Below are 22,726 nucleotides of genomic sequence, written 5' to 3' on the forward strand. Positions count from 1 at the left end.
TCCCGCCTAAATTATTCTCGTGATTTCTTTCTAAAACTCTTTTCAATAAACCTTCTCCTCACATGGTGTTCCAAAACGTGCAAGCTATCTAACATACGTTTCCATGACAACAAAACAAAACATAATAAAATTGACCTATTACATAATGTTAAATTTCTACAAATAGGAATAAATAGAGAATGTTTACATTTCAATTAATGCGCAGTTAAATTATCAAATACAAATTCTTATAATATTAACATAGTAATAATTAAAATAGCTTAATAATATTTAATACAGTCTTTTTATTATTAATACATATATCTTGATTAAATAATTAAATATTAGACAAAATTAAGGTAGTTATATGAATATTAATTTGTAAAATAAGTTGTTTACATTAAATAATATTTACAAGTCTAGCCTTTGTGATGGAAGATCATGTTGGATTCTGAAGCAAATAATAATTACTCCAACCTCTATATATTCAGAATTCAACAATACTGCTACTTTGGTATTTTGAGTAATTTCTCTCTTATTTCATATAAATTTATTCAACTGGCTCTCTCAAACCTATCTTTGCTTATTTCCAAATTTAATTTTACATTTTCATTAAAAACTGTGCTTAAATTGCTGAAATATTTTACTTGTTCCATAGGTTTTACATTGACGCAGCTAAAGATTTCTATGTTCCTGCCTATTTTCATGCCGAATTTGTTACAGCTATAATTCAATTTAGGTAGAGAATGATATACTTGCACATTTGGAGACTTGTTCTTTAGGAGTAAAATATCAACTACATAAAGCAAAGAGCTAAGTTTGATATCTCTATTTCTAATATCAGGTTAAATGCCAATTTTTCCCATAATGCGATAAGATTAGAAATACTGTGTATCTTTGTCTTATCCCTCATTTTACATCAAACTATCTTCCTGTATTTCCTTCAACTCTGCCTACTGATTTACAGCTTAAATATAGACTATTTCTTTTAGTGTTGCACAGTGATCAGCATTCATTTTAGAAATTATCGACTTTACAACCGTGGCATAAATAAATCCCAATGTTTTGATCTTCATATTAAGATCATCATCTGGAGTATATACAAATATACAAGGACAAGCTGACTTACATTACACACAGTAAGCTAGAGAAACAGTGATTTGATCACCGGTTATTCTACTGGAAAGATCTCTAGTGAAAAAAAAATAAAAAATTGCAAATTAATTAATTATTTAGAAACTACATCAAAGCTAAATTCTATTTAGGTAACATGAGAATGAGAAAAACATTCTTTCTTATAGATAGTCTTCTTTCAGTAACAATGATATCCTGTTTTTAGCATTACAATTGTTCTTTTAGATTTAGGATTCTGGATTACCTACAGTCCTGTTTATAGTTAACTCTTAGAAAGAAAGGTTAAATATGTGTCTTCCATATACTTGGGATTTTTAGACCATCATCACTGTTCAGATTGGGATGGTTGATAAGAATCTCACAGGCTTCCTTAAATTTGCATTCATACCATGTTTTGGTGTGATGTAAACAACTGGTACTTTTCCAGTCAATTCCATGTAAAGTGTTCAGGGCATGATCAGAAAGGCCAGCTTCACCATAGTTATTATATTTAATGTGTCGTTTATGTTCCTTTTGTCTGATAGGAATTGTGCATCCTGTTTGCCCTATATATGAATATTACAGGTGCAATAAAAAAGAAAACATAGAAACTACTTAAATCTATTACTACATGGCTGGAAGACACAGTCAAAAAACTACTTCCGTACTACGTTCATTCCCCAAGAATTTATGGTCTACAAACAAAACACACCACTCCAGCCAATAGTCGAAGGTATAAATAGCCCGAATTATCACCTAACCACAAAATTAGCAACAACACTCAATGAATTGGTAGGTCATTCCCCATCCTATATCAGAAATACACAACACTTCATAAACATAATCAAAGACATTACATTAGAAAAAGATGATTTATTAAGTCAGTTTTGATGTCCCTGCCGTCTTTACGAATGTCTCAATCAATGAACCATACTTCTTTTACAGAACAAATTCCCTCCAGATATCACGGTGCTCTTAGCACATGTATTATGTTCTGGTTATTTTGTTTGGCAAAATGCTTACTACTTACAAAAAGACGGCACAGCCATGGGCTCGCCATTATTCCCCCCCCCCATTGCTAACTTTTATATGGAACATTTTGAGCAACATGCTCAAGATTCCTCTCCTTTAAAACCCAAAGTCTGGCTTAGATACGTTGACGATGTTTTCGTGATCTGGTCCAATGGCTGCCAGACACTAGACACTTACCTTAGCCACCTAAACAAACAACACAAATGCATACAGTTCACAATTGAAATTGAAAAACAGAACACACTTCCATTTCTAGATACACTAGTCACACGTCTTCCTTATGGCAGTCTTTCCTTCAATTTGTACCAGAAGCCGATACATACTGGCCAATATATACACATAAACTCCTACCACCACCCAACACAAAAACCAGGTGTCATTAATACTCTAAAAAACAGTACTTTGAAGATCTACTCCAGTGAACAAGCTCTGAAAGACGAATTTAAAGTTATCAGCAATACTTTTCTAAAAAACGGTTACAGCCAAAACACTATTAACAGAATTCTCTGCAAGACCTCAATAAAAAACAAAGATAAACCAGACTACAATAAAACTATAACCATTCCTTACATTAAAGGGACATCAGATAAAATAAACAGAATACTACAAAAATACAACCGCAAAGCCACCTTTAAACCTCCTGCAAAATTAAAAAGTTTACTAAACTCATCCAAAGACCCACTCCTCTGCTGGCCCATCCTGGGGATATATACTGTATTTATTGCACCTGTAATATACCATATATATATAGGGGAAACAGGATACATAATTCCTATCAGACAAAAGGAACATAAACGACATACTAAATATAATAACTATGGTGAAGCTGGCATTTCGGATCATGCCCTGAACACGTTACATAGTATGAAACATGGTATGAACGCAAATTTAAGGAAGCCTGTGAAATTCTTATCAACCACTCCAATCTGAACAATAATGATGGTCTAAAAATCCCAAGCATATGGAAGACACATATTCAACCTTTCTCTCTAAGAACTATAAACAGGACTGTAGATAATCCAGAATCCTAAATCTAAAAGAACAATTGTAATTGTTATTTTAGATTGTTATTTCAGTGTTACCTAAATATAATTTAGCTTTGATGTAGTTTCTAAATAATTAATTAATTTGTAATTTTTTTTAATTTTTTTTTTTCACTAAGATAAACCAGATGCCCAATATTTCTCTAGTTTACACACAGTAAGCTGGAGAAACAAATCATCGTTTCTCTAGCTTACTGTGTGTAATGTAACTCAGCTTGTCCTTGTATATTTGTACAGGGTGTCCCAAAATTCATGCAAGATTTAAATTTAGCGCATTTGTGCGGTAAAGTGTTGCCAACGAGAAAAAAAAGACAGCGTGACAGCTGACAGTTCAGGGTTATTAAAAATGGAGTGCTACACGAAAGAACAACACATTTTCATTGATGAGCAATATTTTAAAAAGAATGAAGGTTTGGCAGCTACAGTTCGCAATTTTCGTACAAAATATGATCGGAACAGTGATTTAACTTCATCAACTATGAAAAGATTAATTAAAATATTCAAGGAAACCGGATCAGTTAGTGATCTTATACACTCTGGCCGATCTTCAACAAGTCGTTCAACAGAAAACATCGAAGCAGTTCATGAGAGTGTTGCTGAGAGTCCAGGAACATCAATTCGGCACCGTGGGCTTGAATTGGGCATTTCGAGAAGCTCTCTACAGCGTATTCTCAGGAAAGATTTGCATCTTTATGCTAACAAAGTTCAACTGACTCAAGAACTGAAGCCTACTGACCACACACACAGCGAAGAGAGTTCGCTGAATGGATTATGGAACAACAACAAGCGGATGCTTATTTTTCAAACAAAATCATCTTCAGCGATGAGGCTCATTTTCATCTTGATGGCTTCGTTAATCGACAAAATTGTCGCATTTAGGGTTTAGAAAATCCATGAGTGATTGTTGAGAAACAAATGCATCCACAACGTGTCACTGTTTGGTGTGGATTTTGGGCTGGGGGCATCATCGGTCCATTCTTCTTCAAAAATGCGGCTGGTAAGGCAATAACAGTTAATGGTGCTCGCTATCGCGACATGATAATCCAGTTTTTTGTGCCTAAATTGCAAGATATGGATGTGGACAACATGTGGTTTCAACAAGACGGTGCCACATGCCATACAGCCTGAGAAACAATTCAATTACTGCATGAGTCATTTCCTGGTCGTGTAATTTCCCATTTTGGTGAATCAGAATTGGCCGCCCAGATCATGTGACTTAATGCCGTTGGACTTCTAAGTATCACTTCTAACTTTTTCTGAGACCTTTTTCAAGTATGCTTCTTGCATAGATGTTATCTGAAATATTTAGCAGAAAAATCCATTTGTAAATCTCACATTCAGCTTTATTCCCTTTGTTATGCATGGGAACTATGAGAGCTCAACTCCAATCACCTGGAATTCAATCTTCTGACCAGACACTCTGAATTACAAAGTGTAGACACTGCAATACTTTTATATCTTCATATTTGAGTATTTCTAGTCAAATATCATCTATTCTAGCTGCCTTTCCACATTTCAAGTTTTTGATGGATCTTTCTAATATTGATATGTATTCTTGTTTGTATTCCTCTCAAAAATTTTCTGCTACCATTCTGTCATGGCTTGTTATGTTTTCCAGTCTTTCATAGTAATTACTCCAGTCTTAAGTATGAAGATATCCTAGTCTTCAATTTCCAAATCACCTGTATCATATTTGATTCCTTTAATAGTACTCTTTTCCTATTTCTAATGACGAGATTGATGTGCTAGGTGATGGAAATAAGAGTAGTGTGAGAGAAGAAGAAAATGAGAATGTAAGAGGAATGGAGAATCAGGGGTTTCCACCATTCAAGTTTGAAGTAGTAGTGAATGTGTGTATGGGGATGATCATCATAGAAATGGAATGGATTTGAATGTGACGGGGTACTTGAGACTGAGGAGATATCTGGGATAAGCAATGATAAAGATGATAGTTTGGACTGGAATGATAGATATAATCACGAGTATCATTAGGCATGTTACATGCCTAATGATACTCGTGATTGTTGTGTAAACTCTGTCTGTGATTGCTGGCATAAGAGAAGTCTTTAATGTTACACATATTAATTAATGACTTCCAGAAATTGTGATGGATCATTCCTTGATCCATCATGATATACATAGGTTAGACCAGGAGAAGTTTTGAAATCCACAACAAAGAACATATAGGCGAACACATCCTTCAAGAACATCACACGGTAAATAGGCAAGCATACTTCACATCCTTCTTAGAAGAGAATTACTTTGACGGTTGTTCAAGTATGCTTGCCTATTTACCATGTGATGTTCTTGAAGAATGTGCACTACAAGTCTTTTTTTCTTCCCTTTTCTTTTCAGTGTCACCTATATGTTCTCTGTTGTGGATTTCAAAACTTCTCCCAGTCTGACCTATGTATATCTTTCCACAAGTACATGGAATCTTGTACACCCAGATGTTTATAGAAAGGAACTTTGTCTTAGGGGAGCATAGAAAGCATTGAAAGCTGTTGACTAGTTTGAAGGCTGTTCTGATGTTGACTGCTTTTAACATTTTTCTTGATGTATTGCTAACATATGGAACAGATACTGTGTCTTTGTAATTAATTTCTGGGTTCTCGCAAGATGGTTCATTAAAAAAATAAAAGTTTCTTTAGTACCTTTTTATGAGTATCCATTTTGAAGGAACTGATTAAATAGGACTGGAACTTCTTGTTTTTATTTGATTTCATCATGTTTTAATTATACCTAATTTCTGTTGAGGGTTATGGAATGAGCTTGTTTGTAGGTACCTATATGTTCTCTGTTGTGGATTTCGAAACTTCTACCAGTCTGACCTATGTATATCTTTCCACAAGTCTTGTGGAAAGATATAGATAGATATACATTTGGGAATGTTGGGCCTGTTGGTTGGTTGGACCTACCTGTGTGCGTTTCTTTCCTATAGACTTCTAATAATAATCCTCCAGCAATTTTTGTGGACGAAGATTTTACAGTGGGTTTACAGTGATTCTACTGGACCTTGCTAAGGCCTTTGACAGGATACCACATGGAATTCTAATCAGTAAACTGCAGCATATGAGGATGGATATAGGGTTGGTGAGATGGATAGGAAGGTGGTTGATGGAGAGATATCAGAGAGTAGTTTATTCAGGAGTAGAGTCCAAAAGACGGCCTGTGACTAGTGGTGTGCCACAGGGTTCTGTTCCTGGACCACTACTGTTCAATTTGTTCATTAATGATACTGGAAAGGATCTGAGAGGAACTGTTCATTTGTTTGCTGATGATACAAAGTTGGGTAGAGCAATAGTGAGTGCACAGGATGTCAAAATTTTTCAGGATGATTTGGATAGTTTGGAGGACTGGGCTATGGATGTCAATTTAATGTGGCAAAGTGTAAGGTTGTGCATTTTTGGGTAAAGATTAGCAGCAGTACATCACATTGGTGGATCTGTACTGCAGTAGACTGACGGAGCCAGGGATTTGGGAGTGTTGGTGGATAGGAAGTTGAAGTTTAGGGGGCACATTGCAAAAGTGCCTAAATTAGCTCATCAAATCACTTGGTTGCTGAAAAATACTTTAACAAGCAGAGACAAACAGGTTATTGTTCCTCTGTATTGAGCCTTGATAAGACCCCATCTTGACTACTCTGCCCAGATATTGGCACCAGGGTTTCTTCTTGATGAGGTGGAGAGGATCCAGAGACGAGTGACCAAGATGATAGCAGGTCTATGGAATGAACCTTATGAAAACAGGTTGAAGATTTGTGGGTTGCAGAAATTGGTTGATAGGTGGAAAAGGGGTGATATGATTGAGACATTCAAATTACTGCAGGGTTTCTATAAGATTATTACAGAAGATATTTTTGATAATAGGACTGGTGGTGGGAGGACTAGGGGCCATACATGGAATCTGGGCAAGAGTGTGGTTATCAAGGGTGTTAGAACTAGGTTTTTTACTTGGAGAGTGGTGAATGAGTGGAATAAGCTGCCAGAGTCTGTTGTGGGTGCCATAACTGTAAATAAGTTCAAGGCGAGGTATGATAGATACTGTGTGAATGTCGAACACTTGTTCTTGACATGATGTTAGGGCCTCCCTCGATGAGTCTATGGACTCCTTAGAGTTGCCCGTAATAATAATAATAATAAAAGATGTCCAGGAATGGTAATTTTTCATTCTTTTCTACTTCTGATGTCAATTATTCAGAAAATATACACATTCTTCTAGGTCTCTGTGGGTATGTTTCCAAATGATAAAGATGTCATCCACATATCTCCACCATTCATATGGTTTTAATGCAGCTAAAGCTGATTCTTCAAATTTTGCCATGTATAAGTTGAAGCGGAGGCAACAGAGGTGAGTCCACTGCAAAGCCATATATTTGATTGTAAAATTTTCCTTTCCATGTGAAGAATGAGGATTTTAGATGATACTGGAAGAGATGTGTGATGTCCAGAGGAATAAGTTTTTAAATATATCTATAGATTCCTCAATGAGATGTTGGTAAATAACAAAACTTTGTTGGATCCTACTTCGTCTTAATCTACCTTGGATCCGACATGTTATTTACTACGATGTTCTTAACCTTAAAAATAGTTGCTAGTTGGTTTCTAATTCAAAATAGAGAAAATTTATATTTAAAGACTGCGCCACTCTATATCTGAATTAGTTCAAGAATTGAAGAAAAATCAACCCTCAACTATTTCTCCTTAATATATATACTGGCCGAGTATATTTGACTTACTTAATTTACCCACTTTGGTTCGAATATTTTATGAATGGTGCAGTTAAAGAGATTCAGGCAAAATACAACTTTTGATTAACAAAAACAAACATTTAATATAAGCTATATAACACATACATAAATTCTACTTCTAATTTAAACAATAAAAACAAGTCAAACATTAAACCAAGTCAATCACATTAGTTCAACCTTCCAAGCCTTCACATACACTTTCTCAGCTTCTGAGTTACAAAGTTCCTACACATATATAAATATAATAGAACTTCCTATCTAATCAGTTTTCACACACTTCTCAGTCATGCTATAAGTTCAAAATATCGCAGGCACTAATAGTTCAAAATATCTCTCTAACAATTCTTAACTTCAACTCTCAATCACAAAGAGTTTCCACAGTTGAGGTTAGGTTAAGCATAGCGTAATTAACACTCAATTCTTCAAGCATTGAAATAATACACTAAGATAGTCCTTACCGGAAATAGTTCCTAGTACATCAAATACGTTGTGAGCAAACTTTTAAATTATTTTTATTTCACTTAAGAACACATCTACAAGATTTATCCACAGTTATAATTAAAACACTATCAATCGCGCTTCAGAAATCCAGACATCGACTGCAGGGTACTTCAACTATCCTTGTTACCACTCATAAACTAATTAAAACACTGTGCGGTTCTCCTTAGGGCAAATCGGAAATAAGCCGCAATTCTAGACCAACTGGGTTTATTCAGAATTCTTCCTTGAACGTCCAGCTTTTTATATTATCCGATTACAGCATCAATTTCCCTTTTATTATTACTGCTGGCTTCACCTTCAGCTAACTATAAAATTCACTTCGTCCTTGCTCACTTATAAAAATTATCCTCATAATTCCTGCCCTTAAGAACCTTTCATTTACTTCTACTTCTCTAGTTTATGCCCTTGCTTCCTTTCACTTCCAAGTTTCCGTCCCAACTCTCTCTCTTGTTACCTCTTATATTTTTTTATTATTCTTTTTCCAGCCCTCGCTCTGTTCCACTCGCGCTCGTTTATTTCACACGTTTCCATGACAACAAATAAACGTAAACATTTTCGCTAACGTTACATAAGGTTATACTGCTACATTCAGTTATTACATAACGTTAAACTTTCACAAACAAGAATAAATAGAATATTTGCATTTCAATAAATGCGTAGTTAAATTACAAATACAAGTTCTTAATAATATTGACATAACAATAAATAAAATAGCTTACTAATAATATATACTGAATCTTATTACTATTAACACATATCTTTGATTAAACAATTAAATATTAGATATAATTAAGGTAATTACGTGATATCAAATTATAATTTAAGTTATTTACATTAAATAATATTTACAAATGTAGCTTTTGTGATGGAAGATCATGTTGGATTCTGAAGCAAATAATAATTACTCTAATATCTACATAATCAGAATCCAACACTATATCTAAATTAGCTAATATATCTGATGCAGAAATTTGAAAGTTTGAAAGTTTATCTACAAAATGCATCAAGTAGGAATCTCTACGTCAGATATGAGGCTTCAAGAGGTTAGATAAGTGTTTAGAGAGAAGATATGTTGGAGAGCTTCTGCCATCAACTATTGGCCATAGAGGGATGTCAGTCTTATGAATTTTAGGAATGCCATATAATCTTGGAGTGATCAGATGTCTGGATTTCAACTGTTTTTTAAATTCTTATATAAATTCAAAGTACTGGAGATTCAATCATTAATTTTTAAGCATGATGACCAAGTGGAATCATGATCCATTTCCGAATGCGTGAAGAGCCCAATAACATGGAAGTGATATTGAGCCTTGACGTTGAGTCTGCACTATTTAAAAACAACTGTTGAATTAATGTAAAAGAGATTTATCATGAAGTATAAGGGGGGGCACCATCCCTGGAAGCTATATAAAAAGGCTGTGAGCAAGGAAGTGAGGAGTTAAAGAGTTCTTTTCACTGAGAGAGGTTGGTGAGTGGAATGTAATGCCTGAAAGTGTCCAGAGTGCAGAAATTGTGCATGAGTTAATTTACAATTCAATGATCACTTTGTGTGCACGTGTGGACTGTGTCCACACGTGCACACAAAGTGTGTCCAGGTGTCCACAAAGTGTATCCAGATTCCATGTATGGCCCCTAGTCCTCCCACCACCAGTCGTATTCTCAAAAATATCTTCTGAAATAATCTTATAGAAACCCTGCAGTAATTTGAATGTCTCAATCATATCACCCCTTTTCCTGCAATTATTATGGTTATTATTATGTTAATAATAATACCCATAATATCTCCATCCCAGCTCCTTTCTCCATCCTCAACAAAAGTTCAAGCACAATCAGAGAAAATAAAACTAAATTTGTCACCTACCTGATCCCACTCCTGGATCATTTTCTCCAATGCTTTCTCCAAGTTATGTTCTTTACTTGCTGCTTCACTAATTGTTTCAAACTGTCCAACAAATTCTTCCAAATTTAAATCAATCAATTTTCCTAATGTTGTAGACTCATCAGGTTTAAGAGGAAATCCTATGATTTCTGAGATCTGCTCCCAATGTCTATCTCGCAATCCCGGATTACATAATGTCTGGACAAGTGTCAAATACTCCTTAAAGTTTTCAACTTGATTTTTTACCTGAAAAATTGAGTAATAATAATGATGATGAACATAATTGGTTATTATTTGTAATTCCTGAATATAATTTACATTGTTCCTAAAGTATCTAATTAATAAAAAGCTAAGTTTCTTCTTCTTTCAGTAATCAATTGGTCAATTAATCATAAATAAAGCTAAAAGAGAATCAGCAGTTTATATCCATAATTCAGCAAAATAAAGGTGATTCTACACATTGCAAACCAATATCTGGTTAAGGATGGAGAATTCTAGCTGTAATGGTACATACTTGTTCCTGCACTGACTTTAATCAAACTGATGCCTGAAAAAGGTTTTAAGAAAATGAAACTAATTGGCTTGTGTACATGTGTGGAATTACTTTTTTTGTAAAGTAATTCCATAGATGAAAGGTAATTCAATCTAATATTTACATTAGGATGGATGATAAGCAAGTAGAGAAGAAAGAAGTATTTGTTAACATATTGTTGACTACTAACATTATTAATTGATTAAAAGATTAATTATATTTTAATTAATTATATTTATATAACATGTAATATGCTAAAATAACAGGTTATTTCAGCATATTACAAGAATATACTTACTAATATGCCAAAATCTGATGACCTGTAGATTGCATTCTTCAGGAAATTAAAATAACACCTATATAACAGAATAAGTCAGCAGCATGAAAAGTTTCAATTCAATGATCAAGTTTTGTATTTGACTTTTACTAGCAGATGTTCTGTAAAAATTGTTTTGTACTATTGAAAATATTTAACGATTTATAGACTATAAGAATGAATTATTATTATTATTATTATTATTATTATTATTATTATTATTCAGGCCTCCAGGAGTCAAAAGACCCATTGCGAGAGGTCCCTCCTAGGAAACACAAAGTCTACCATACCACTCCTTAAACTCATTGACCGTTCTCACTCTCACCACTCTATCAGGCAATGCATTCCACGGTTCAACCACCCTCCATGCAAAGAAACCACTCCTAACCCTCTTGCTCACAGTTTCCTTTCGTAACTTCCAGGGATGGCCCCTTTTCATCACTCCTTCCTGCTGTTCAACCAAGTGAAAGAACTTCCCAGTGTCAACCATGTAACCAACCTCTCAACAGTTTAAAAGTCTCAATCATATCACCTCTCCTTCTATCCACCAAACTCTGCAGTCCACATTCCCTCAGCTGATCCTCATAACTAACATTGTACAGGCCTGAAACCATATTTATATCACCACTTTCCATAGTTAATTTATCCCCTTCAAGTCCTGGGGAATAAATCTGAAAACAATAGTGTAAGTGTGGTCGAATCAGGCTCTTATACAAACGATGATAACTCTTTAATCTGCAGGTCAGTATCCTTCTCAGTATTGCAGAAATCCTCTGTGTTACCTTCACCACATTTGCAATATAGCCCCTGAATTTCAGGTTTCTATCAATCATTAACCTCAGATCTCTTGTCTCCCCTACTTCCTCCAGTACAACTCCCCCAATGGAGTGTGCAGTGTCCCATCGATGTGTCCCAAACCTCAAGACTTTACATTTTGCTGCAATAAACTGATGCCCCCATTCATTTTCACATCTGTCTAGCTTGTTCAAATCCTCTTGCAGGGCTACCACATCTGCACTATTACTAATAACCATTCCCAGCTTCACAACATCTGCAAACAACTGAATATCCCCCCCCTGCAATTCACTGACAATGTCATTGATATAAAGGTTAAACAATATAAGTCCCAGTACTGAGCCCTGTGGGACCACACTTGTAACCTTCTGCCTCCTTAAAACTTCCCCACCACACAACAACTCTCTGATACCTATTGGACAGTCAATCCTGAATCCAGATGACTAACCTGACATCCAAACCCGTGTGCTGCAACTTAAATATCAGCTTATCATGAGGCACCCATTCAAATGCCTTCTTTAAATCCAAGAAAATAGTAGTATATGCCTTTCCCACATCTACTGCTCTTGTAACTTTATTATAAAAGGCTGGCATCTTACTAAAACAAGAGCACCCCTTAACAAATCCATGTTGACTCTCACAGATAACATTACCCTCGTCTGCCCAATGCTATATATGGTCCCTCACTAATTTCTCCAAGAATTTTAACAAAGGGACCAGAATAACCAAAACTCACCAAACGTTATGTGAATGGAAGTAGAGTGGAAGAATTTAAGTAAGAATTAGTGAAAATGAATAGTTACAAAAATGTATAGAGGATGAAACTGAATATGTGAAGCAGAAATTGACTAATGTCAATGAAATAAGATGCAAAAATCATCAAAGGATAATCATGTGACATCATATGGAGATTTGATCATTAGAGGTGTATTGAAAACAGGATGAATAAAATATGTTTTTAAAGTGGTACGAGACAAATAACTTAGGTTATACAGAAAAAAATGAATGGCATCAGAGTCAGCAGTGGTTGTGGCACAAATGAATTCGAAGGATAAATAATGTTGAAAGGGATTCAAGGAAGCTATTGTGGGAAGTCAAGATAACATTGTAGTTCAGATAATGCTAACGTATTGTCCAGGCATAACAATAGCCATTTGAGAAAGAGAGCAGGGAGCAGGCTGCATCTGAAGGAGTTTGATGGCAGAAACTTGGAGAGATCGCTATTTGAAGAGGGAAAGAAAGCTCAATATACGGCAAATGCAAGGGAGGGAGTGTGTTCAAGATAAAGTGCATGGAGATAAGGATCAGTGTGAGAGAGAGGGTCAGATTGAGAGGCAGAGAGAGAGAATGCTCAAGATATCATTTATGCAGCTAAGGATCAGCAAGAGTGAGAGAGAAAGAGTGCTTTAAATTGCTAAGGATCAGCAGGAGAGAGAGAGAGAGAAAGAGCTCAAGATACAGTATTTGTGGCCAAAGGATCAGAGAGAGAGAGAGAGAGAGAGAGAAATTAAGAAACCTAAAAAGAGGTTGTGGAAGAACAAGTGGAAGGTGGATACAAGGCTGAGGTTATTATGATTATGAAGTGGAAAGTGATATAATACATCAATGTAAGGGACAGGGAAACAAGAGTGGTCAGATTTGTGGGGGGGGGGGGAAGATAGATGGTATAGTATAGTAATTAGAGCAAGAAGAGATAGCCTTTAAGAAAGTGGGATGGTTATGCTTGTAGCACAGCATATAGGAACTATATGCTGTGCATAAAAAAATAAAGGAACTGAGTTCTTTGGTAGCGAGTGAGTCAGTGTGTCTGAGGATAACTGGGATAAGTGAAATCTGGTTAAACAAGGATAATATACAGGCAGAAACAGAAATGGAAGGATATAGACTCATCTGGAAAGAGAGAAAAGAAAAAAAAAATACAGAGTACTTTTATTGATTTAAAGAAGATTTTGCCCACTAAAGGTAGAGGTGGGAATTAACAGTATAAGTGGGCTTTAAGACTATCTGATGAGACTAAAATAAACAGAATAATATATCCAACAGGATGTTGTTACAGACAAGAGAAGGGAGAGGGCACTGATCATTAAATGTTTTGAAAACTTGGCTTGGCTATATGTAATTTTTTTTTTTTATTACAAGAAGATTGAGTGGAAGGAGAAGACAGTGTATATAAGGGAGAGAAACTGTAGAGATTTTGCAGGATAACTAGCTTAGATAGCATGTGATGTAAGAAACATAAGATTTTCAAGTGTTGGATCTCATGATGTGGTTGTGAATGACATAATGAGGTATTTTGGCAATGGTCAATCCAGGGAAGATTATTTGAGGGTAGATATACAGTTGACCCTTGAACAACACGAGTTTTAACTGCACAGATCCACTTATACGTGGATTTATTTCAATAAATATATTGGAAAAATTTTTTGAGATTTGCGACAATTTGAAAAAACTCGCAGACGAACCATGTAGCTTAGAAATATTGAAAAAATTAAGAAAATTAAGAAAAAGTATGTCATGAATGCATAAAATACATGTAGATACTAGTCTATTTTATAATTTACTACCATAAAATATACACAAATATATTTTAAAAAGTTAAAACTTATTGCACACAGACCATACATGACGGCATTCACAGTCAACAGAAATGTAAACAAACATAAAGATGCGTTATTAAATCATAAATGCATAAACAGCAGTAGCTTAGAAATATTGAAAAAATTAAGAAAATTAAGAAAAAATTATGTCCTGAATGCATAAAATACATGTAGATACTAGTCTATTTTATAATTTACTACCATAAAATATACACAAATATATTATAAAAACTTAAAACTTATCACACACAGACCATAGATGACGGCATTCACAGTCAATAGAAATGTAAACAAACATAAAGATGCGCTATTAAATCATAAATGCATAAAATTAACTGCTATTAATTAATTAATTTATTTATTTATGGCATGGGCAAGCAGGTTTTTTCTCCCGGAAACTCGGGTTTTTCGTCCTGGAAACTGATGAAAATCGACTGTAGAACCCACACTATTTCAGACATTAAAAATATTGTGTTAGGGTTAGAGATCACGAGATGGTGGCACTTGTTGTGCCATATCTCCACTGCGGGCTGCTTAATTAGTGATAGCCTTGGCCAGCTATCCCTGATTGGCTACCAGTGAAGATTGAACTGCCCACTCAGTCTCCAAAAGTCAGATAGGGCTAAAACAACTTTGCCTACTCCCAATATGGGAACAAAAAGGCATTAGTTTGTTTTTTAAATAAAAATGTTATAATGATTCATTCATTAGACAGGCTAGACTACTATAAAGCAATCATATTGCAGCAAATCATATCATTATTAATGTAATGAATCATTATACCTGTAAAGAAATATGAATTTCTTTTTCACATTATCTTTTCATTTTTGATATCTAGTTTAGGGATATGTATAACATGTACAGTGTTTTGTATCATATAAAACAATATTGATGTAGATATTGACAGACAGATGATTCATCTTGTATACAGACAACATAAACTTACAGTGTCGATAAATACAGTACTGTAAATGTATTTTCTCTTCTTTATGATTATTCTTAATAAGATTTTCTTTTCTCTAGCTTATTTTATCATAAGAATACAGTAAATAATATTAATACAGTAAATAATAAGAATAAATAATAACAATACAAAATATGTGTTATCGACTGTTTATGTTATTGGTAAGGCTTCCGATCAACAATAGGCTATTATTTGGGGGAGTCTAAAGTTATACGTGGATTTTCAACTACTACATAGGGGATTGGTGTCCCTAACCCCCCCCCCCCCCCAACGTTGTTTAAGGATCAACTGTATACGGAACTGCAAGGCTATTAGTAGTTAAGTTTTTTGGGGGTCTAAAGTTATATGTGGATTTTCAACTGCATGGGGGGATTGGTGCCCCTAACCTCCTACATTGTTCAAGGGTCAACTGTATATGGAACTGTAAAGCAGGTGATTATGGAAAGCTCCATAGTCAGCTAACATCAATAACGCAAGATGAACTGGGAAAAATAGGTGACAGAAGGGGGGGGGGGGATAGCTGTGTACCAAAAAGTTGAATAAAGATTAAATAAAGTAAATGAAAGATCAATAAATGGAGTAGGAGTGAATTGGATGCCCAATGAAATTAAGCAAGCAGTACTACGTGGTAAGAAATCATTAAGGAAGAGATATAAGATAGTCAATAAGGATTAGACATATGAAAACTATAAAATGTAGGCTAGAAAAGTGACAAGCGCAGTACAGAAAAAGGAAAGTATACAATATGAATTTGGCCAGTCAGGTCAAATAAAATTCAAAAGAATTGGTCCACTAAGTGACAAACAAGAAAATAATAATTACGAAGTAGATGCTATGGTAGTAGGATAACTGTGGAAAAGAATGTAGTGGAATTATTTAACAAGTGTTTCATGAATGTGTATCATACCAGTGTGAAAGATACTGCAAAATATGCAGAAGGGAGGCAAATTCTAAAGCTAAAGTTGAAAGAATCTATGCCACAGAAAGTGTTCAGTGGTATATATGTTAATAAGACTATGGGAATGGATGACATATAACCATATATTTTTAGGTATGAACAGACATGGTGCCTTTGACCTGGTTGTTTAATGAGAATCTTGCAATGGGAAAGGTCTCTAAGGAATGGAAGAAAGGTGAAATACTGCCACTACATAAAAATGGCATGATGAAATTAAAATACAAGAAAATAAAAAATGAAATTAAAATACAGGAGAGAATGCTTAGGAAGAGAATACAGGATTGGCTAGATAGATATTGTACTCTCTATGATGGTCAGCATGAATTTATGAAAGGTAGGTTTAATTTAGCTGTCCTCTTGCATTTAATGATAAAGTGACAATGAATTAAATAAGGAAGGCTTGTATATGATGATATTCTTGATACAAGGGTATTTGATAGATTTACATGACAGGTTGATGTGCAAGCCAGGCAAGATATGGATGGACAACAGATTAGTCAGACAGATAGACTGGCTTTCTGAACAATACTAGTAAGCTATGTGTGATGTTTCAGAAAAGAATGGTAACAAGTGATGTTCTACAGATTTTTCTCTTGGATATCCACTGTTTAATTTATTGAAAATGATATTCTGGAGTTACATGGTGTATTTTGTTTAATGATGATGTAGAGTTGGGATGAGTTATACAGAGTGATGCTGATGTCAACTTCAAGAAGATTTAAATATATTTTTACTTTGGCAAATGAGAGATTGTAATTGGAATGTTAATAAGTGCATGGCATTGCACTTTGAAGTATAAAGATATTAAGGAAGTGGATGGAATTCAGGATATGGGAGTGATAGTTGACAGCAATCTTAAGTTCAGAGTGTAAGTATTGCAAAGCTATACAACACATAGCTGCTATGATAAGAACTACACCGTCATGCCAAGATAAGAAGGTGGCTATGCCACTGGCTGGCTTTGATCAAAACATACATATGGACTACTATTACTACTACTACAATTCAATTTTGGTTATCTGGTTTGCATTGTAAATTGGAAACTCTGCAGAGAGTCCACAGATAAGGGACTAAGTCAATATCTGGACTCTGGAAAGTAGGCTATGGAGACAGGAGGAAGAAATATAAATTACAGAGCTTAGTGAACAGTCAGAGAAGCAATGATATCACAGACATTTAAGGTAATGAATGGGATTTTACTTATTAACACAGCTTTTTAACTTTGGTGTGGTGCTGGGAGTGATGAATAGATTTCTTGCATGGATAGTGGTGGAAGCAGAATGCATTGCTGGGTATGGTAGATATGTGAATGAGTTTAAAGTTAAATGAAACAGATATGGTAATATCTATTGCATTCTACTCACTGAGTGAAACCTTACATTATGAAGCCTATCACTTAATAATATTTCATATTCTTTTTTCAGTGTATCAATGCAAATCAGTTACTTATTAAAGATCCAAGAAGCTAAAATAACTGCATTTTAATTAAAAAGTAATTAGAATTACAGGTAATCCTTGTATAACACAGTACTTATACAACACGATTTCGATAAAAACATGGCCTACAAATTGTAGTAACCCTTTATCTTTTCATATATTTTTCACCCCGAGACTTAAAAATCAAATTTTATCTTCATTAAATTTGCATTTGCTTGTATCGCACATGTAGTTATAAGTAGCGAATTTATATTAGGGGGACAAAATAACATTTCGTACACATACGTCAATTGTTTACTGTATGAAGTGTTTATTGTTGAAAATTGCCTTCGTTTTCTGCCAGGAAAGCGCATTAAAAATCATAAGTGTGTTAATCTCAAGCTGAACACTTTATTTTCTGGTGAGTTACATATGTAATGCTTATTTATGTAAAAATTTTATTTTTATAGTAATGGCCACTTAGAGGGCTTTTGCAATATGGTTGAAAACGAAATTAGTGAATTAATTGATGGGGAAATAGATTTAAATGAGGAGAAACTGGTACAATTAATAGATGATGTCGAACCAAATGGCGGGGAAAGTTCTGTCGAAGATTCTGAATATGATGAATCCGTTAAAGAATTCGGTTTAAAGAAATTAGCAGAAGGATTGGACTTGGCAAGAAGGTTAGGAAATTATTTTACAGATAATGATCCCTCAATGGAACGCTCTGGAAAATCCACAAGACAATTGGATATTTGTTTAGCTCTATATTATGAACTTAATAAAAAATTGCAGCATAGTGGTAAGCAAGGTCTTATTACTGATTTCTTGATAACTAAAGCAGCCGAAGTATGCAATGAGAATTATACAAATGATGTCCAAGAGATTTCAAATGATGATGACGTCCAGCCACTCGTAAATAAAGAATGAATACAGTGATGACAATTAAAATATGCACTTTATTTTATTTTGCCTAAAACATTTATGCATTATGTGCAATGAAGTTTGCATACAATTTGTATTTTTATAAGTTTATAGCATGTATTTTGTTTCATAGTTTATATGTTTTCTTAACTTATATGAATTACTTGAATTAAATAAAAATATTTTTTGTTGGATATGTGATCTGAGTCTCGCATAACGCGATTTATATAACGTGGCATTTCTGTGGAACCTATCATCTGCGTTATACGAGGGTTACCTGTATTATCATTATTATCCTCAGATCTCCATGGAGCCGAAGACTCACTGTAGAAGGTCCATCTATCATATGCACAGCTCATTATACCATGTCTTAAATATATTCAAATTCTCTGTAGACTCACTTTTAGGTAATACATTCCAATCATCCACAATTCTCCATACAAAAAACCTGCTCTCACGGGATGACTTCTTGTTTTTCCCATCTTCCATGATTCTATGTAAAACCACTTAAACATTAATCTGATGATAATCCCTACCAACTAGTATGTCTCAAGAATATCACCCCCCTTCTCCTGATATCAGTCAGATTCTGTAAATTATCTTCTCAACCTTTCTTAGTCAGTCACCTCTGGACCCTTTCCAATATCTCTTCATCCTTTTGAAAACCAGCTGACTAAACCTGTGCACAGTAGTCCATGTGGGGCCTAAACAAGACCTCCTAAAATGGAACCTGAATCTCCTTACTTTTATAAGTCGGCATCATTGCCAGAACTTATGCTGTTTTCACAATTTTAGCAGTGTACTCTAAATTTTAGATCCCTATCCACCATCACCACCAGTTCTTTTATTTCCTCCACCTCCTCCAAAATATCCCTGCCAAGTGTATACTCTACCATTCCATCTTTGTTTTCTAAATTTTAAAATTTTACACTTTGAAACATTAAACTGGCATCCCCACTCCCATACCTCACTCAGCCTACTGAAGTCTTCTTGTAAAGCCACCTAAAACAAACCCCTCTTCTAGGATATTGCTTCTTCATACACAACTTGCTGATATCTTTCAGACAGCCAATCTGCAATCCAATGCACTTTAACTTTAACATTCTAATTTAACTATCAACTTATTATTATTATTACCTAAGATCTTCAGAGAGTAAACATTTCCCAAACCAGTTGTCATACGTTCCCTTAAACTCATCCCCACTACATGCACTCACTACTTCAACAGACAAACTATTCCACTAATTCACTGCTCTGTGAGAGAAAAATCTAGTTCTTATCCCTTTCTTAACTATGAACAAACTTAATTCTGCGTATGCCCCTATGTTCTCTTCCCACCTTACATATAACAAAAAATTCATTAGATGATATCCTATAGCATCCATTCAGAAGTTTATAGACTTCTATAATATCACCTCCTCTTTCTCTTCACTAGTGTATGTAGTCTACGTAATCCCGATATAATCTTTGTAACTCTTCTTTGCAATCTTTCCACAGAACCTAGAAAACCAAATCTGCACACACAGTAGTCCATGTGCAGTCTTATCAAGGCCTTGTAAAGAGGCAAAATAACTTCTTATCCATGCATATAAAGGTTTGGTTCAATATTACAATTATTCTCTGAGTTGTATTTGCAATTTTTGCTATGTGACCTTTAAACTTCAAATTCCTATCCACCATTGCACCATGATACCTAGCCACCTTGCTAACATACTGTGCCACAACAAAGTCCAGAACTTTACACTTACTAACATTAAACTGACACTCATTTTCATTGGTCTAAATTCTAGTCTATTCAAATCATTCTGTAAGTGCTAGATATCAGTAGCAACTCTTATGCCCTGCCTATCTTTGTATCATCAACAAACAATTGAACATCTCCTGTTAGATCCTTGCTAATGTCATTAATGTATAGATTGAACAATAGTGGTACAAGTAATGAAAACTGGGATACACCTCTGCTTACCTTAAATCCAACAGATTCCCACCCACCGTATACCACTTTTTGATACCTTTCTGTCAACCATTCATTTATCCAAGTCAATAGTTTATATTGCAAACCAATATTCTCCAATTTATGCAACAGCCTTTCATGCATTATTCTATCTTGTCTTAGCAAAATCCAAATATCATAGTGTATCCATTCCCTTTATCCAACTTGTCTGCAACATACTTATAAAATATAAGCAGAATGATAAAACATGACCTCTCTTTAGTAAATCATATTAAAAATAAGGATATTAGAAAAACTGTTGACATTGTTAGCATTCAGGAATGTGTTAGCAGAGCTAATTTGTGGTAAGGTCACTTAAACAGAATGGAAAATCGCAAAATAGTAAAATGGGAAATAGCAAAACAAGTGTTCTTTACTAGGCTGGCAGGAAAAAGAAGAACCAAAGGAAGAACAAGATATAGGTGGATTCATACAGTAAACAGTGCATTAGAAGACAGGTATATAAAATCTGATAATGTTGGAGTTTTGACTGATAACAGATTAATTTAGAGGAAACTTCCAAAAAAAAAAAAATCAGCAAACGCCTTTTTATTCCCGTATATACGGGAGTAGGCGAGGCCATTTAGCCCTATCTAACTTTTGGAGACTGAGTGGGCAGTTCAATCTCCACTGGTGCCCAATCAGAGACAGATGACCCAAGGCTATCACTAATTAAGCGGTACGCAGTGAAGAGAGACGGCTCAAATGTGCCGCCATCTCGTGGTCTCTAACCCTGACACAATATATTTAATGTCTGAAATAATGTGGGTTCTACGGTCGATTTTCTTGAGTTTACAGGACGAAAAACCCGAGTTTCCGGGAGGAAAAACCTGCTTGCCCGTGCCAGAGATCGACTAACTCGGGAACCGGTCGAAAAAAGGCTTAGAAAAATTTCCTCTAGTCGCCGACTAGACTCGAAACCAAGACTTCCTTCGTGCGGCCTAGCGCGATGGTGTGCAAACGCCACATCCACTGAGCTACACAGGCGTTAGAGGAAACTTGTCAATCAGAAATTAGTAATAATGTAACATTTTATGTAGTACTATCATAATAACATGTATGCCCTTGAGGGTATATGTATCAGGAATTTGATGATGATAAATAATTTACTGTGTTTACATGTTTCTGTAGAATAAAATGTTCGTACAGTTTGCTGAGTTATACTTGTATATGTTTACTATTTCTTGCTGAAGGAAATCTATACCTAATTTTATTTGTAATGTTGGTTTGGAGTTTTGTTAATAATCACCCTCCCATTTCCAAGGTTAATTATGCGTGGTTTTTTTTTTTTTGTTGTTGTTGTTTTTCAGCATTCTCATTCAACAGATATGCGAATAAGTTCGTAAATCAATCATCATCATCAGAGACACTTCTTTGCATTTATGAATAGTGAATCTCTATTTGTGAAGCACCACATTGTACTGTAATCCTTTGATGAATCTCTATCTCTTCTACGAGTTTAGCTAAAAACGTCTAAGCACTAAATGCAACTCTTCTTCAGGAACACCATGCTAATATGGCACGTCAGTAACATCACTGATTAGTTAAAGTCAGATGGCTCAATTAAATAAGAATGAAGATTTAGGTTTAAAGCTACAGAAGAAATTAAATAAAACATTGTGGTATAAGGATTTAAAAAATTATATAATGTATTAACCTTCCAAACGGCTAGGACGTCTATAGACGTCCAACTAAATCTGGATATGTTTCAGCCCACCTGTTTAAAGAACCTGGATAAGAAGTGCAATTTGACCATCATGTCCATTAGAAAGTGTGATAAACCCTCACACTGAAGTGAACGGTTAATCGGATTATCTCGCGTTCGTAGCTGCCTCTCAGTTGCCTATAACAAGAAACGCGCTTCCTTGTTCCATGCTGGTCAACTGGATTTTAGTTATATAGGATAAACTAAAAATAGAGAAATTATTTAT

General features: G+C 34.8%; 1 protein-coding gene across 1 annotated transcript in view; it reads right to left on the reverse strand.

Annotated features, from left to right (window-relative positions):
* Dhc36C (Dynein heavy chain at 36C) overlaps positions 1-22,726 on the reverse strand; it is a 1,350,914-nt gene that overhangs the window by 1,270,881 nt on the left and 57,307 nt on the right. Inside the window, 1 exon segment of the mRNA XM_090395101.1 lies at positions 10,280-10,543. Within this exon segment, the coding sequence (XP_090251227.1) occupies positions 10,280-10,543 (264 nt within the window).

This window comes from Typopeltis vanoorti, chromosome 7, assembly GCF_054136105.1.
Source record: "Typopeltis vanoorti isolate ZY-2024b chromosome 7, IOZ_Tvanoo_1.0, whole genome shotgun sequence".
Classification (NCBI taxonomy): domain Eukaryota; kingdom Metazoa; phylum Arthropoda; class Arachnida; order Uropygi; family Thelyphonidae; genus Typopeltis; species Typopeltis vanoorti.